This window comes from Coregonus clupeaformis, chromosome 24, assembly GCF_020615455.1.
Source record: "Coregonus clupeaformis isolate EN_2021a chromosome 24, ASM2061545v1, whole genome shotgun sequence".
Taxonomy (NCBI): Eukaryota; Metazoa; Chordata; class Actinopteri; order Salmoniformes; family Salmonidae; genus Coregonus; species Coregonus clupeaformis.
The window spans coordinates 39540535-39559731 of NC_059215.1; the positions used below are offsets into that span (position 1 = coordinate 39540535).

At 43.3% G+C, this 19197-nt stretch overlaps 1 protein-coding gene across 1 annotated transcript; it reads left to right on the plus strand.

The window, feature by feature from the left end:
• The first annotated feature begins 755 nt into the window (after window positions 1-755).
• slc26a6 (solute carrier family 26 member 6) lies at window positions 756-14992 on the plus strand. Its single transcript, XM_045206917.1, is given in 16 exon segments — window positions 756-797; window positions 5192-5299; window positions 6687-6776; window positions 6779-6820; window positions 7090-7172; window positions 7523-7670; window positions 7814-7846; window positions 7849-7929; window positions 11603-11680; window positions 11780-11872; window positions 12321-12427; window positions 12766-12835; window positions 13808-13867; window positions 14177-14298; window positions 14466-14622; window positions 14942-14992. Coding segments are annotated over 16 exon segments (1365 nt in total).
• The last annotated feature ends 4205 nt before the right edge of the window (window positions 14993-19197 follow it).

Genomic DNA, 19197 nt, shown 5'->3' on the forward strand with positions numbered 1-19197 from the left:
CCATTATTGCGGCCATATCTGTTTGTGCACACAACCAGGTCATACACCATCCACACAGGGTAAGCAAAAACAAGGGTAATATCCCTGACTTGACTGAATTATGTCCTCTCTCTAATCAGGCCCAGATAAGACTCCTGACACCTCTTTCTAAAGACCTACTGTCTCACTGACTTGTAGCGTCAACAGCACACCTGTCTGTCCATCTCGAATGGGATGAAGTGATTGACTGGGACTTTGCTGTCCTCCTCCCCACCTGCAAGAGTATATCTGTGTTTTGTCTTCATTCAAAGTCCGCTGTCATAAGATACTTGGACAAGAGGGAATACTCAGTGACAGAGGAGGTTAAAGAGGAAACCAGAGGACTTTCTAGGAACAGAGGGTCTCAACTGGATTAATAACGGAAGAATGACCCCTCTTAACTCAAACAAAGTCATACAAAGGCTCAGACACTTTGGACACAGATTCATAAAGTATTTGGATTACCATATTTGGACAACCTGAACACTGATGTACAGACCTGCAGTAGATTGACCTTGAAGGAGAGGAACATCTTTTCAGAAGTTGAAGCTACATCAAGTGGGATATTATTGCTGATCATTGAGAATCAACCTGAAGCCAGTTTCTATTGAGACATAAGACATTTAAGTCATAAGATCACAACACATCGGAGCACAGGGAGAGAGTTGATATCAGACAAGTTTGAAGGAAGTATCAGAGGTGACCTCTACACAGATGGGACTCTAGTGGGTCAACCCATGGAGGAGAGAAGGCGTGTGGGCTACCGCATGTACAGAGAGGTGCTGGATTAAGGAAAAGTGGACAAATTTGCAGAGAAATCAGATGTTAAAGTCCCTCTCACTGAAAAACTCAAGAGTCAATGAGGTAAGGTAACGTTCACCTTGAATACAACTGAAAATAATCTAAATGAAATGAAACTGTGACGAAATAGCGTTAATTGTTGACCTCTCTAGAATGCTGTGTCTCAGACATGACTCACTACTAATACCATTTGTAATTCCTGGAAAGACTCAGTGTATCCTTGTGTTGTTTTAGTACAGTATGTGTAAGAGTTGCTGAATGTGCGTCTTAGTTCTCCCTATGACTCAGTATGTCTTGTGTGCCTGTTTCAGTGCTTAAAGAGCTACTGAACATGCCGATTGGCACATGTGTTTTTCTGTTGCTCATTTGAAAAAACGAGATTTCAGTCTTGGAGGTGTGTTTCCTAACCGATTCTGCGTTTGGTTAATGATATTTGTCCCCCCATGAGACACTGGAAGCCTATTTCACTTCCTCAAAATCCCCAGAATGAAAAATGTTGACGTTTTTACCGAGGATGTTTTAATTTTTACATCTAACTAAGGTGTTTGGTGCAGTATTTCTCAAGTAAAAAGATACGTGACTTGTTGTCTTATGTAAACAAAGTCAGAGCTGCTGGGCAGGTCTGTCTCATTGCCTATGCTATTGGATAGAGAGCAATCACCACAGCTGTTTCTGACATATATCGATGCCACATAGGCCATTTTCGAAGGGAATTGTTGCTTTTTAAAGGCAGTCACTCTTTAAAGATAAATGAAAAATAAAGTACTCAATTTACTGTCAGGTCGTTCTTGAATTGCGGTGGCATTTGGGCATTACAGTTTTCTCATTTGTTAAAAAAAAGATGTATTTGGGTACATCTTCCCATTCTAAATCAACTAATATGGCAGCTTAATTACTTTTTTAAAACCATTATGATAACATTATGGTGCCACCAGTAGGAGTAGTAACACCAATGCACCAATGAGACATTTTTGGTTATTGAGGATTTTCTTAAATGGAGGCCACAGATGCAGGTCAATAACCCTTTAAAAATAATTTACTAAAGTGATATCATTAATAATTTGACAAAGCTTGAAGAATATTAGCGAATCATTTTCTTTAATATAGACCCCTCCCCCGATAACAGTTTGCCTCTGGAGGGAATGCTCAAAGTCCTTGTATATCTTTGTAATGAGTGATTTTCAAGGCGTTAACACCAATGACATGAAACTGAAGGACAGACATTATACTAGTAAAAAATATAGGTATTTTAATTAGCCTTCTTTGTTTTATTTATCTTTACAATATATAATTTACCTTTGTTCACTTTCTAGCATTCAAAATAGATATCTCTAAATCCCCAAAGAATGTCACTACAACTATACATATTGAGATAAGCTTACATTAATATACTGTTTTGCAGTATAAAGGATTTTCATTATGTTTTATCATTGATAAACAGTTCAATATAAACAAAAACATGATTGATGTGTAACTATTTGTCATTTGAAAGTGTTTTTAATGGTTGCAAAGGCAAGGGACGCAAATGCCATCGCAATTCAAGAACGACTCTGTTATCATACCAGGGTTCGAATTTTAGAACTGGAACTGGTGCTGGTACTCAAGCAGTAGAACATTTGAGGAAGCAAATCCCTGTACCCTCTTCCACCACTGGCCTGGATACAGTGCCTTCAGAAAGTATTCACACCCCTTGTCTTTTTCCACATTGTGTTGTGTTACAAGGTGGGATTAAAATGGATTTAATTGTCATTTTTTTGTCAACGAGCTACACAAAATACTCTGTAATGTCAAAGTGGAAGAAAAATTCTAACATTTGTAAAAAAAAAATATATATGAAAAACAAAACACTAATATATCTTGATTACATAAGTATTCAACACCCTGAGTCAATACATGATAGAATCACCTTTGGCAGCGATTACAGCTGTCAGTGGCAGCGATTACAGCTGTCAGTCTTTCTGGGTAAGTCTCTAAGAGCTTTGCACACCTGGATTGTACAATATTTGCACATAATTCTTTTTAATATTCTTCAAGCTTTGTCAAGTTGGTTGTTGATCATTGCCAGACAGCCATTTTCAAGTCTTGCCATAGATTTCCAAGCCGATTTAAGTTAAAACTGTAACTAAGCCTCTCAGAAACATTCAATGTCGTCTTGGTAAGCAACTCCAGTGTACATTTTGCCTTGTGTTTTAAGTTATTGTCCTGCTGAAAGGTGAATTTGTCTCCCAGTGTCTATTGGAAAGCAGACTGAAACAGGTTTTCCTCTAGGATTTTGCTTGTGCTTAGCTCTATTACGTTTATTTTTATCCTAAAAATCTCCCTAGTCCTTGCCGATGATGAGTATACCCATAACATGATGCAGACACCACCATGTGTGAAAATATGAAGAGTGGTACTCAGTGCAATGGAGGCTGGTGGGTGGAGCTATAGGAGGATGGGCTCATTGTAATGGCTGGAATGGAATAAATGGAACAGAGTAAAAAATGTGGTTACATACAATACATTTTTGCACTCCCGTTGTGCTGTGCTCACTTGAACAGGAAGGCAGCCTTCTTGTGGGCAAATTTTGTCATGAAACTTTGTCATCAAAGTCTGTCATTCTCTGGATTTATGGTGCATTAAAGACAACTGGGAACTTGGAAAAAAACAAGGTCTAATCATGACGTTAGTGATCTTCAGGTCAGAGCTCTAGAAAGAGGCCAGAGTTTCCGACTTGGAATTCTGAGTTAGATGACCGTTCAAAACGTATTTTCCCAGTCGGAGCTAGTTTTTTTTCAGAGTTCCCGGTTGTCTTGAACTCACTGAAGTCTGAGATTTCCCAGTTCCGAGTTTCCAGTTGTTTTGAATGCTTCAGAAGTCATGCTGCATTGATAGCATGGCCAATGTATTCAACCTTTTCTGGCCCATGGTGTTGCGTGTGAATGTTTATCCTTTTAAGCTTGCAAAAGAGACCCTTAAACCCAGACTTGGACCACACACCCTCTCAACCGAATAGCAGGGTGTCACAGTTTCTGCCGAGGCTGCTCCTTCTCCTTGTTCGGGCAGGCTTCGGCGGTCGTCGTCCCCGGAGTACTAGCTGCCACCGTTCGTTGTTTCTGTGTTCGTTTGGTTTGGTCTGTTTTGGTACACCTGTTTCTCATTTTGTATTGATTATGTGTCCTTTAAGTTCTCGTTGTTTCTGTCTTGTGGTTGTGTGTAGTTGTTCATTGTCAGCAGGTGTTTCCATGTCAGTTTGTGCTCTATTCATGATAGAGAGTCCGCACTGTTGTGCGTGTGTTGTATTTTTACGCTGAGTGCGTTATTTTCCTTGTGCCTCCGGCTCTGTTTGTAGCCGTTCATTCTGTGGCTTTATTAAAGTAATTTTGGACTTGCATCTGCATCCTGCATTTGATTCCCACACCACACCTACGCCCGTTCTGACACAGGGGAAGCAAAATAGTGATTACTTTGCAATGTATTCCTTCCAAACCACTCATTGTTGAATTTGCGATTTCTAACTTGTTGTGTAATGTTTATGTCCAATGGCCAATGAGCACCGATACGTTTTATCTATAATTTCTCTTCATATGACAAGGATTGAAAAGGATTTGCCAGTAGATTGTCGATGTGATTCATGATGATGACTGCTTGTGTAGCTTGCTAGCTAAGATTTGGACGGGCACTTCTAATGTAACTCTATAGCAGCACCCTAGGGGGCTTGAACTTTCTAGCTCTCCCTGTAGATTTTGCAGTGACGTAGTGTCCCAGAACACTGAGCCAATCACGGCGCAACTAGAGAAGATTACCAACCCCTACGCTCTGTATTTTCCGCTGGCTGCTCCTCCACCACAGAAAGCACTGAGCTAGGCTGAAACACCTGCATTTTGGAGATACCTTACTCAAGAAAGCAAAAAAGAGACCATGTTTGTATGCAGCTTTATTAACTCTTACATTGTTTGCAAACTGATATGTGACATGTATTAATGCCAAAATAACATGCAAAACAGGCACAACAGTTGGGGCTGAAAACAAGTGGGGCTCTGCCCCACCTGTCCTGAATGACGTGTCGCCACTGCTTGTTAAGCACGTTTTACTCCTGAACTTATTTAGGGTTGCCATAACAAATGGGTTGAACACTTATTGACTGAAGATGTTTCAGCTTTTCATTTTTAAATAATGTGTTTTCTACAAATGTTCTACAAAAATAATTACACTTTGACATTATGGAGTATTGTGTGTAGGCCTGTGACACAAAATAGCACTTTAATCCATTTTAAATTCTGGCTGTAACAAATCAAAATGTGCAAAAAGTCAAGGGGTGTGAAGACTTTCTGAAGGCACTGTAGTTTGAGCTTGTCTGAGTCTCAGTCTGTGTGTGTGTGTCCTCTCCCAGGTGTTCTGGTCCCAGGCTGAAGAGCTGTATGTTGTCATCTGTTCCTGTCCTCTCCTGGCTACCTCCCTCAGAGACAACGCCATCAGAGACCCGATCTCAGGCATCAGTGTGGGCATCATGCACCTACCACAAGGTCTGATTGCCTGACTAAATAAAACCTATATTTTAAACATGCTTTTATGTGTCTTATATTATAGCTCTGTTGCCATCTTTAATAACCATATAATAACCATCTTTAAAACCATATAATAATCATCTTTAATAACCATATAATAACCATCTTTAATAACCATATAATAACCATCTTTAATAACCATATAATAACCATCTTTACTCCTCTTTTTATCTCATCCTCATTAACTTCATCTTTGGGACGTTCTAACGCATCTCTGTGGGTAAGGACGGTGCTATGTAGAGAGTATAAACTATGTTTTATAGCACACACAGAGACCACTACACATGCCTTATTTAGTCATCCATTGAACAGAACACTGGTGGTGCCAGGAAAATAACCTCTCACTCAACGTCAATAAAACAAAGGAGCTGATTGTGAACTTCAGGAAACAGCAGAGAGAGCACGGCCCTATCCACATCGACGGGACCGCAGTGGAGAATATAATGACGCAGGATGAGACCCAGATGCAGACACAGGAGGCAGATGGTTTGAGTCACTGATATTTATTAAAATACAAGGGGCAGGCAAGAGGCAGGTCGAGGACAGACAGAGTCCGAAAGGTACAGGGCGGCAGGCAGGCTTGAGGTCAGGGCAGGCTGAATGGTCAGGCAGGCGTGCTCTGTGTCAGGGCAGGCAGAAAAGGTCGGAACCGGGAGGACTAGAAAAACAGGGACTAGGAAAAAACAGGAGTATGGAACAACACTCTGGTAGGCTTGACGAGACAAGACAAACTGGCAACAGGCAGACATAAAACACAGGTATAAATACACAGGGGATAATGGGAACAAATGGGATACACCTTTTTGGGGGTGGAGACAAGCACAAGACAGGTGAAACAGATCAGGTTGTGACAATCTCAAGGCCATCAGACTGTTAAATAACCATCACTAGGCGGCTTCCACCCGGTTACATAACCCTGCACCTTAGAGGCTGCTGCCCTACATACATAGACATGGAATCACTGGCCACTTTAATCATGTTTACATAATTTTGCTTTACTCATCTCATATGTATATGCTGTATTCTATTCTATTCTACTGTATTTTAGTCTATGCCACTCCGACATTGATTGTACTAATATTAATATATTTCTTAATTCCATTCTTTTACTTTTAGATTTGTGTGTATTGTGTGTATTGTTGTTAATTGTTAGATATTACTGCACTGTTGGAGCTAGAAACACAAGCATTTCGCTACACCTGCAATAACATCTGTTAAGTATGTGTATGTGACCAATAAAATTTGATTTGTTTGATTTAATGTTCTGCCTATGCTCTTAGAAAAAAGGGTTCCAAAAGGGTTCTTCAGCTGTCCCCATAGGAGAACCCAGAAACCAACATAGGCACCCTGAGGGTGAGCCTGGTGTCCATCATTGGCCTCATCATCGTCAAGGAGCTCAACACCTACCTGGGGGGAAAAAACTGCAAGTACCCATCCCTGCAGAGCTGCTGGCGGTGAGTCACAATCCCACTCCTCCTACACCCAACAGAGGACAATAGATGACTGTAGTTCCCACCCTGAACATTTGACCAAATGAATGGCAGGGAGAAAAAATTGGTGTGTTCACAAACAATGGATGACGAAGTGGAGTAGGAGTAACCCTTTTTTTGTAAAAAAAATAACAACTGTATTTTGACCACATTAAAACAGCCCCAACATTATTTTGTCAATTTCTAATGTGGGTTCAGTCATTGACGTCATCTCTCTGTCTGTCTGTCGACAGGTCATCATCGCCACGGTGATCTCCTGGCAGGTCAACCTTGAGGGGGAGCATGGAGTGGAAGTGGTGGGAGAGATCCTCTCTGGGTGAGGAGAGGAGTATTATACTGCACACACATAGAGATACACAACCACATAGATACACAACCACATAGATACACAACCACATAGATACACAACCACATAGATATACAACCACATACATAGACAACCACATAGATACTGTACACAACCACATAGATACACTACCACATACTGTACATGCATAACCACAAAGTATCACAGCCATAACAGCCCACATCCCAGATACTCAGTCACATAGTCTAACTACACAACCACTCACACAGATGACAGTATACTTAGCTACACAACCACCAAAGTACAATACACAACATCATGATCACACAAAGATATCTACGCTTGTTTCTCTTCCCCAGTCTACAGCCCCATGTCCTGCCTACAGCCTCTCTGTTTGGTCAGGTTATAAATGATGCCTTCGTTCTGTCTGTGGTTGGCTACGGCATTGCCATCTCTCTCGGACAAATCTTTGCCCTAAAACATGGCTACAAAGTTGACAGCAACCAGGTGAGAAACACTGTCAAAAACGGTGTGATTGGATATCTCTCTGGGTATAGATGTTGTAATGTGTGGCATGCACTGCTTGTGAATGACTGCATGTGCTATTCACTTCCCTATTTACTAAAGAAAGTGGTCTCTTCCTGGTTTAGGAACGGATAGCCCTGGGTCTCAGCAACTCCATCTGAAAGGGGTTTTCCAGTGCTTTGCAATCAGTTGCTCGATATCTCGTACCATGGTTCAGGAAAGCACTGGGGGAAAGACACAGGTACAGACACCTCTCATTATGACAGTAGTCATACATTATTCTGTTGCACTGATAAGTGGGTTCATTAAAAAATCCCTCAAAGCATTCATTAAAACCCACCCATGTGTCATTCATTACAACACAAATAATTTGTTGTCTAGCACTTCATTTCAACTGCCAGGGCTCATTATTACTATGCAAGTACAAGAGGGTTGAAGTCTGTTTTAATGCTCAATGATCCAATTGCAGAATCTCCACATGAGACCTGGACGAGACAGAACAAAGTGAGGGAAATTATGTGGGAGAAACTGAAGATAGACTACAGGAAGACTGAGGTGGAGCGCGCCCACAGGACTGGAAAACCCACCACCGGCCCAGGTGACAGGCCCAGGTCGATAGTGGTCAAGTTCCTGAGGTTTAAGGACAAGGTAGCTGTTCTGGAAAGAGCCAAGAACTTGAGAAGAATGTACATCTTCCTCAACGAGGACTATCCTGAAGCTGTGCTCCTGAAGAGGAAATAACTTATCCCAACCATGGAAGCTGCCAAAGCGTACAGGGACATTGCTTACATCCACTATGACAGGCTCATTGTCCACCCTCCCTCCCAAATGCCTGGAAGGGATGAGAGAGCCAAGCCTATGGGCTTGTAGCTTCAACCCCGCAGCACACACACTTACACCAACTGATTAATGGACTGCTGAATGTATATATTTTTTATCTTGCTCTGTTTGCTCTTTTCCATATTATGTCTATCTCTGATAAGCTACCCAGGAAAAGGCTGAAAATAGCCCATATTAATATATGTAGCCTTAGAAATAACGTTAATGAAATCAATAACTTGCTAACATCAGATAACGTTAATATATTAGCCATTTCTGAGACTTACTTATATAATTCATTTGACGATACAGCAATAGCAATACAAGGATATAACATCTATAGAAGAGACAGAAATGCTTATGGGGGAGGTGTTGCTATATATATTCAGAGCCATATCCTTGTAATGCTTAGAGAAGATCTTATGTCAAGTGTTATTGAAGTGTTGTGGTTGCAGGTTCACCTGTCACATCTAAAGCCTTTTATTTTGGGGTGTTGCTATAGACCACCAAGTGCTAACAGTCAGTATCTAAATAATATGTGTGAAATGCTTGATAGTGTATGTGATTTAAACAGGGAGGTCTACTTTCTTGGGGACCTCGATATTGACTGGTTTTCATCATGCTGTCGGCTCAAGAGAAAGTATCTCACTGTAACCAGTGCCTGTAATCTGGTTCAGGTTATTAATCAACCTACCAGGGTGTTTACAAACACTACAGGAACAAGATCATCCACATGTATTAATCACATTTTTACTAATACTGTAGAACTTTGTTCTAAAGCTGTATCCGTTCCCATTGGATGCAGTGATCACGATATAGTGACTTACTGCAAATGGAGAAGTTATGTGACTAAACTCAACAAAAAGAAGAAGAATCTGTATTATGAAGCCAAGATCAATGATATAAAGAATGGTGATAAAACACTTTGGAGTACTTTAAATGAAATTATGGGCAGAAAGACAAATTCAACTCCATCTTTCATCGAATCAGATGGCTTATTCATCACAAAACCCTTTGATGTTGGCAATTATTTGAATGATTACTTCATTGGCAAAGTGGAAATGCCAACAATGCACAGTGAGCCATCGTACTCATGCATAAAAAAAACAGATAATGAAAGAAAAGCATTGTAAGTTTGAATTTTGTAAAGTTGGTGTGGGAGAGGTGGAAAAATTATTGTTATCGATCAATAATGACAAACCTCCTGGCATTGACAATGTAGATGGAAAGCTACTGAGGTTGGTAGCTGACTCTATAGCCACTTCTATCTGTCATATCTTTAATCTGAGCCTAGAGGAAAGTATTTGTCCTCAGGCCTGGAGGGAAGCCAAAGTAATTCCACAACCCAAGAGTGGTAAAGCGGCCTTTACTGGTTCTAACAGCAGACCTATCAGCTTGCTGCCAGCTCTTAGAAAACAGTTGGAAAGAATTGTGTTTGACCAAATACAATGCTATTTCTCTGTAAACAAATTAACAACAGATTTTCAGCATGCTTATAGAGAAGGGCACTCAACATGTACGGCACTGACACAAATGATTAATGATTGGTTGAAATAAATTGATAATAAGAACAGCTGTACTGTTAGATTTCAGTGCAGCCTTTGATATAATTGACTATAACCTGTTGTTGAGAAAACGTATGTGTTATGGCTTTTCAACCTCTGCCATATCGTGGATTCAGAGATATCTAATAGAACTCAGAGGGTTTTCTTTAATGGAAGCTTCTCTTATGTCAAACATGTAAAGTATGGTGTACCGCAGGGCAGCTCTCTAGGCCCTCTACTCTTTTTCTTTTTTACCAAAGACCTGCCACTGGCATTAAACAGAGCATGTGTGTACATGTATGCTGATGATTCAACCATATACACATCAGCAACCACAGCTAATGAAGTCACTGAAACCCTTAACAAAGATTTGCAGTCTGTTTTGGAATGGGTGGCCAGTAATAAACTGGTCCTAAACATCTCTAAAACTAAGAGCATTGTATTTGGTACAAATCATTCCCTAAGGTCTAGACCTCAGCTGAATCTGGTAATGAATGGTGTGGCTGTTGAACAAGTTGAGGAGACTAAATTACTTACCTTAGTTTGCAAACTGTCATGGTCAAAACATATAGATTGAAAGGTTGTAAAGATGGAGAGAGGTCTGTCCATAATAAAGAGATGCTCTGCTTTGTTGACACCACACTCCACAAGGCAAGTCCGGCAGGCTCTAGTTTTATCTTATCTTGATTATTGTCCAGTCATATGGTGCTGCAAAGAAATACCTAGTTAAGCTACAGCTGGCCCAGAACAGAGCCACACATTGTAGCGTAGACGCAGGGAGCCAGGAAGCAAGTGCAGTTGGTGAGTTTAATAACGAAGACCATGAAGATATACAAAACAAGAGCAGCGTACTGGGCATGAAAAACAAAACCAATACTGCCTGAAGACTGAGGCTACTGAGGGCTAAATAAAGGGGAAGTAATCAAGGTACTGATGAAGTCCAGGTGTGCATAACGATGGGGAGCAGGTGTGCGTAATGATGGTTGCCAGGTGTGCGTAATGTGGGTTGCCAAGACCGGTGGTTAGTAGACCGGCGTCGTCGAGCGCCGGAGCGGGAGAGCGGGTGTAGGCGTGACACACGTCTTGCTCTTCATTGTAATCAGAGGGCTAATATTAATACTATTCATGCTAGTTTCTCTTGGCTAAGAATTGAGGAAAAATTGACTGTGTCACTTCTTGTTTTTATAAGAAACATTAATGTGTTGGAAATTCCTAAATTGTTTGCATAGTCAACTTACACACAGCACTGACACACACACTTACCCCACCAGACATGCCACCAGGGGTCTTTTCACATCCCCCAGGTCCAGAACAAATTCAAGGAAACATACAGTATTATACAGAGCCATGATTGCATGGAACTCCCTTCCATCTTATATAGCGCAAGTGAACAGCAAACCTGGTTTCAAAAAACAAATAAAGCAACACCTCACGACACAACACCTCTCCCCCATGTGACCTACTTGTTATGTGCATTTGGCGTCGGCTAATGGGGATCCTAATATATCAAATCAAATCTTTCTTTCTTTCTTTCTTTCTCTCTTCTCCCAGGTGGCTAGTGCTCTTTCAGCCATGGTGATTCTAGTCATTGTGCTGTGGATTGGGGCTCTCTTTGAAGAACTGCCAAAGGTACCATTCTATTGACTGTTGGTTTATACACTCTTCCTGTTAGCCACTGAGGTGGTTCTGTGTGTGATTGTGATTGGTGGCTATCTTTCTGTCCAACAGGCAGTGTTGGCAGCCATCATTTATGTGAACCTGCATGGCATGATGAAGCAGTTCATGGATATGGTGTGAGAGAGAGAGAACGAGAGAGAAAGAGTCAGGGGGAGGAGGGGTCAACAGAGATAGGGGCGAGATGAATGAGGAGTGGAGAAAGAGAAGAGAGGGGTCTTAGATTTGATTTCAAGTTAGTTTATTGGTTTTTCCCTCACAGAGATAATATGAAAAAAGTGCTTTCTAGAACCTAAAATTGTTCTTCGGCTGTCCCCATATGAGAATCCTTTGAAGAACCCTTCTTGGTTCAAGTTAGAACCCTTTTGGGTTCCATGTAGAACCCTTTCCGCAGAGGGTTCCAAAAGGGTTCTACCTGGAACCAAAAAGGGTTCTACCTGGAACCAAAATAGGTTCTCCTATGAGGTCAGCCGAAGAACCCTTTTGGAACCCTTTTTTCTAAGAGTTCATAGTAGAAACAAAAGTCTCAGGGGTAAAGTGAGAGCGTGTGGTGAGGTGTTTGTTTTCCTGTCTGTCCTCCTCCCTCTCGCTCTAGCTGCTGTGGGTGGCCACTCTGATCCTGACCGTGCTCTTCAACCCTGTCCTATGCGTGGCAGCCTCCATTGCCTTCTCCATGCTCACGGTCATCTACAGGACCCAGCTGTGAGCACACAATCACTCACACACATGCACGCACGTCCGCACGCAGATACAGACAAGGACACATGCAGACACACACAGACACACGTATTCCCAACCACTATAAACCACACCCCACATTAACTCCACTCTATCACAGACAGACTCCACCTAACCAGGAACCTCCAACACTGCTCATTTTAATGTATCCCTCCCACACATCATTAAACCATTCACTCTTTATAGTCATTTTAACAGATTTAAAGGGGCTCAACATCTCATCTGCTCCACTTACTGTGCTAAATTGTGTACTAAATTGTATGTTAAATCTATTTGTCAGTTTGTCTATTTGTCAGTTTCAGGCCAAAGTACTCCCTTCTAAGGCAGGTCCCTGAGACTGACATCTACAGACCAGTGGAGGACTATAATCAGGTATGCGTCCATGGCAACAATATATATAAATATACAGTACATATTCAGTTACTCTCTAATCATACCGCCACTCAATCAATGGGGAATCTTTAACTTGTAGGTACCAGGGCTATGTCTATGAAGATGTTTCACTTACATGTTCTACAGTATATCAGTTGTGAGGTGTAATTTAACTAGGCTCCGGGGTGAAGTATCCCCTAGGTACATATCTAGGATCAGCTTCCCCTCCACCAATCCTACCATTAGTGGGGAAAATTGCAACTCTGTGTAATGATGTGTATCATCATTTCGTATTATTCTGTACGTAAATCTGAGACACTCCATTTAGTATGATATGTTATGTTACGTTTCATATGGTATGTATTCATTTGTGGATGTCCATCATCCATTTCCTATGATATGTTACGAATTGAATTTCGCACAACATGTCACAAATTTGCAAAACGTGTGATATGTTACAAATTCCGATTTGTTGTGGTTAACGTTAGCTAGGTGGCAAGGTGGCTAACGCTAACATTAGATAGCTGGCTAATGATAGGTAGGCTAGGGGTTAGGGGTTACATTTACGGTTAAGGTTGGGGTTAGGAGTTAGGTTAAAGGATTAAGGTTAGGATTAGCTAAAAGGGTTAAGGTTAGGGTTAGGGTTAGAGGAAGGGTTAGCTAACATGCTAAGTAGTTGCAAAGTTGCTAATTAGCTGAAATGCTAAAATTGTCCACAATGAGATTCAAACACCTTGGGGTTGCTAGACGTTTGCGTTATACGGCCACCCATCCACCCCGACGAACCACCCTCCTTTCGTTTTTGCTTTAAGTAACCTTCTATCTTATGTAACCATACCAAACGTAACATATCATGCTAGTTTGAGTATCCCGGATTTAAGCTTACTATGTTACGTACAGTCTATGAGACCAGTCTGCTTTAACAAGTCTATTATAACAAGAGCATTGCTGTAAAGTACCATTCTCTCTCAGGTGAAGGAGGTCCCTGGGGTAGTGATCTTCCGCTCCTCTGATACCCTCAGACAAGGTGAGGTCACAGGATAAAGGTCACACAACGATGACACTACTCAATACAAGCCAAGCAATCAGAACAACACTGCAATTACTATGCACTACACAAGGAATTAATATGCCCTACACAAGCATACTTTGACAAACTGGTGAAATGCCTGACCCATTTTGCTTACATTCTGCTGTGTGTGTATCGAGAGGTTGAGAGACATTGTTAAGATGTCATCAATTCCTCTCTCCTCTCTACACCCCCCATTATGCTGTCATGTTCCATGGCAGGAATGGAAAAATATGACAAAATGTCTCACTTCCTTGCTATTGTGTCTGCAGAGTGGGATTGACGTCACTAAGCTCATCTCCCAAAAGAAGAAAGCGGAGGCCAAGAGATTGAGGAAGAAAAAGAAAGATGCCAGGAAAGCCAAGAAAGAAAAAAGAAGAACGCACAGGAACTGGTGAGGAGGAGTGACACTGAGAAGATAGGGAGAATACCAGTCTGTTTGTATAGCTCCAATGTAATCTACCAATAGGGTCTAAGGTTAGGATAGTATTGGATTAATATGCAGTTAATGTGATGAGTGGGTGTCTTATGAATGATCCATCCATGTGTTGTCCTGTCCAGGAGGGGGAGCCAGACAGTTCAGAGAAGGATGTGGAGAAGGATTTTGGCCACAGTGGAGGAAGGGAGTAAACCCATCTCTACACTTCCTCGTGCCATCATCCTGGACCTAAGTCCAGTAAATGTCCTAGATACCGTGGGCGTCATGACGATATGCAATGTGAGTCGTCTGTCTGCCTGTAGTCATAGCAGGAAATTATTATTGAATTCAATTGAGAGAGAGAAAGAGAGAAAAGAGAGAGAGGGAGAAAGAAAGAGGTAAACAGGCAGAACAGGTTGAGTAAGATTACCTCTTTCTTTCTTTCTCTCTCTTTTCTCTCTTTCTCTCTCTCTCTCAATTCAATTCAATAATGATTTACTGCTATGACTGCAAAAATGCAATGTTCTCAAAACGAGACACAGAATTCAAGCAAAAAAATTATGGAGCAGTCTCTCTCGCTCTGACCCCGACCTTTGACCTCTCTCTGGTGCTGTTTCAGATCCAAAGGGACTATGGTGATATCGGTGTAGAGGTGTGGATGTCAGAGTGAGTGTTACATTTTCAATTTACTATTACCAAAACCTTCATGCTGAACATACAGCACTGTAAAAGCAATGCATACCGTGGATGCTGAAAATAGTGTTGTTTGTGTGTGTTTCCCATAATGTTTTCTGAGATATTTACTTTGATTCTCTTATGTAATTAGGGGATTACTTATCATGACTGATTATACAGGCAAAATCACTAAAGTGGCCAATGTTTATGTAGTTAGGAATGTTGATTAACCATAATTATGAATGTTTGATCACATCTCTCACTCTTCTCCTTCCTCTATCCCCCTACATCTGTCCCGCTCCCCCTGCTTCCCTCCCTGCCTCCCTCCCTCCCGCTCTCTCGCTCTCTCTCTAGCTGGTGTTATTGAGAACCTGGAAAGAAGAGGATTCGTCAGTGAGAAAGTCACTAAAATGTGTCTCTTCTCCTCAATCCACGACGCTGTGCTTTACTGTCAGACAGACAGGGCCCAGATGGACAGTGATGACGAGGTGAAACACTCAAACACACGAGCATGACACATGCACACACACACTCATGCATGTACACGCATGCACTACAACACACACTCACAAACACACTCACGATTACTCACATCCTTTTACAGTTTATAACCTGTTTATATTGTACACATACACTGAGTGTACAAAACATTAGGAATACCTGCTCTTTCCATGACATAGTCTGACCAGGTGAATCCAGGTGGAAGCTATGATCCCTTATTGATGTCACTTGTTAAATCCACTTCAATCAGTGTAGATGAGTTGGGTTAAAGAAGGATTTTTAAGCCTTGAGACAATTGAGACATGGATTGTGTATGTGTGCCATTCAGAGGATGAATGGGCAAAATAGAAGATTTAAGTGCCTTTGAATGGGTATGGTAGTAGTTGCCAGGCGCACCGGTTTGAGTATGTCAAGAACTGCAACACTGCTGGGTTTGTCACGCTCAACAGTTTCCCTGGTGTATCAAGAATGGTCCACCACCCAAAGAACATCTGGCCAACTTGACATAACTGTGGGAAGCATTGGAGTCAACATGGAACGCCTTGTAGAGTCTATGCCCTGACGAATTGAGGCTGTTCTGAGGGGGGGAAATGGGTTGCAACTCAATATTAGGAAGGTGTTCCTACTGTTTTGTACACTCAGTGTATACACAAATGGTTCTCTACAAATATTTTGTTTTGTGGGGTTTAGGTTTTGGTTGCTGGCAGATCTGTTTTAGTGTTTAGTTGCATGGATGGCTATTTTACAGCTCCACAGGGAGATCTTACATGTTTATGGTAATTGTTCAGAAAACACAGTCAGGGAACATTTTACGAGTGATCGATCAGTTATACTGATAAATGCTGAAAACCCTTATCTGAAAACAGTCAAGGGGCTCTATTTTATCAAACCTTACGCAATGGTAAGTCTAAGCACTGGCGATAGCGCTATAGGTCCAGGGGTGTGTCAGAAATACTTTTGCTATTTTCACAGCCAGAATTATGAGCGCAGTAGCTGGCGGTGGCGTGAAAGCTCTGGGTTTAGATTAACAAACAAGTTGTATGTGTGATGAGGGCTTGGCCACTCACTGGCCAATCAACACATTCCATAGTCTAATACTGCATGCAATTGTCTCAAGTTCTCTAGGTTATTGACGGGCTTTGCGTTGTCATCAACTCCAATTCAGCTGGGGGAATGGAACGTTCTAGTCCTGGTCCATTGTGGTGTCCTAGTCCATTGTGGATTGATACTACAGTTTATTAAATAGTATAGGCTACAGTAACAAGTAACGTAACTGTCTGCATCATGTCTACTTCCAGCTTATACATACTATAAACATTTTATGGACACAATCTATTTGACAATAGTCATATTTTGTTTGTTTTTAGTCCTGTCCTTCCTCTACCCTCAACCTCTGTCATGAGCCCTCTCACTCCACCGGGTTACCACCTTAATTTGTTTCCACTCTGCTCACCTCTCTCTCTCTACTCAGCCTAACTAGCTCCACCTGTCCCTGCTCTGCTCGGCTCTAATTACTCTGCCAGCTGCGCTGCATTACCCACTAACCTCTCCCAGTATTTTAGGCCCTGTCTTTCAGCTCTCCGGTGTCAGATCGTCTGCAAAGCTCACACCCCGGAACCTGTTCGCTCGCGGCTTCTGGCTCACCCTGGTTTTGTGACCCCCGGACCTGCCTGTTTTTTGGATACTCATCTGCCTCAGGAGATCCAGACCTGCTTCTGCCATTACGACTCCTGACTACTCTTCAATCCCGGTAACTCTGACCAGCCTTCTGCCTTCCTACTACGTATTTTGGATTTCCCTTGAACTGTACTGCTGCCTGGTTTCATTCCGCCCTGTTGTGTCTGTGTCTCCCCCCCCCCAGGACTTCTGGACCACCCACCACCGGCTTCATTGGACGCATCGCTGCCACTGGGGGGGGGCACAGACCCAGCGTATTGGACGGGATCCCTGTTACCCCTGGAGCCTTCATTCACTCCCTACTTCCCTTTTCCCTTAAGTTTAATAAACTTTCTGGTGTGACGCAATTGTGGTCCTCTGGTCGTCTGTCTGAATCGTGACAGTACGATCTGACCATCATGGACTCAGCGCACACTTCCCCCGACATGGAAACCGAAGAGCCTGAGCAACCCACCGCCATGCTACGCCTGGAACACACTGAGAGAGAGCTAGGCCGCATGAGCGGCGTCATCTCCTCTCTGCTTCAGGTCGGCCACCAACAGCATCAGCAGTTCCAGCAGCACCAGCAGCAGTCCCAGCAGCAGCAACAACAACTCGCCATGATCATTCAACTCCTCACCAACCTGACCCCAGCCAGTCTGCCCACCAGCCCTGCCCCGAGTTACCTGCCCCGGTCATTGCAGCCGCTGCTCGGAACCCAAGATTGGAAACCCCGAGCGGTTCAACGGCGATTCAACCCAGGTCCGGCCATTCCTGACTAGCTGCCGACTTCAGTTCTCCTTGCAGCCAAGGACCTTCGCCACGGAGGGGGCTAGAGTTGGGTATGCCATCACTCACCTGACGGGCCGAGCTCGACTCTGGGGAACAGCAGAGTTCGAACGTCAAACCCCCGCATGTGCAACCTTCGACCTGTTTGCTGAGGAGATGCTGAAGGTGTTTGACCTGGATTCACCAACCGCAGAGGCGTCTCGTGAACTGTTCAGTATTCGACAAGGCAGACGTACAGTCGCAGACCATTCCATCGACTTCCGAACCCTGGCTAGACGAAGTTCTTGGAACACACCATCGTTGGTGGACGCGTTCTTCCATAGTTTGGCTGACTATATCAAGGACGCAGTTGGTCTCCCATGAACTGCCTTCCACTCTTGATGAAGCCATCGCACTGACTGTCAGGATCGACAGAGGGATACAGACCCGTCGTCGTGAGAGGGGGCGCCAAGGTCCACCTACTACCGGCATTCGGAGAGATCCGACTGGGCTCCTGTCATCTACTGCCACTCACCCAGGTCAGCTTGATCAGTCTGAGCCTATGGAGATTGGGCGAGCCTCTCTCACTCCTGCAGAGCGCCAGCGACGCTTCACCTCAAACCTCTGCCTCTATTGTGGAGGTGATGGACATCGTGTGGTAACCTGCCCTTTAAAGGGCCGAAGCTCACCGGGCATAGGGGGAGTCCGGTTGAGTTCAATGACCATCCAGTCCTCCGACCGCAAACCCCTGCTGCAAGTTCACCTCCGCCTCTCTGACTCAACTCACACCCTGGCTGCTCTGGTGGATTCTGGCGCCGAAGCCAACATAATGGACATCAAGCTGGCACGCCAACTGGGACTGGAGAACCTCCGTTTGACACCTCCTATTCCTGCCCGGGCACTGGACGGACACTTACTCGGATCGGTCACTCATGTCACGGCCCCGGTCTCGATGGGTCTGTCCGGGAAACCATCAAGAAACTATCCAGTTTCACCTGCTCCCCTCTCCAGGCCAACCCCTCATCCTGGGTTACCCATGGCTCCGCCGGCACAACCCCTCAGCTCGACTGGGTGACCGGGGGTGATCAGGGAGTGGGGAGAGGACTGCCACCGAACCTGCCTGCTTGCTGCCGCACTACCCCCTCGGCCAGTACCTACTAACTCCGCTCCTGACCTCTCCAATGTCCCAGAATGCTACCATGGTCTCAGAGAGGTGTTTAACAAAGCTAGAGCCACACTCCTCAGATCCGTTGCCAGCTACACTACCGGGGCCAA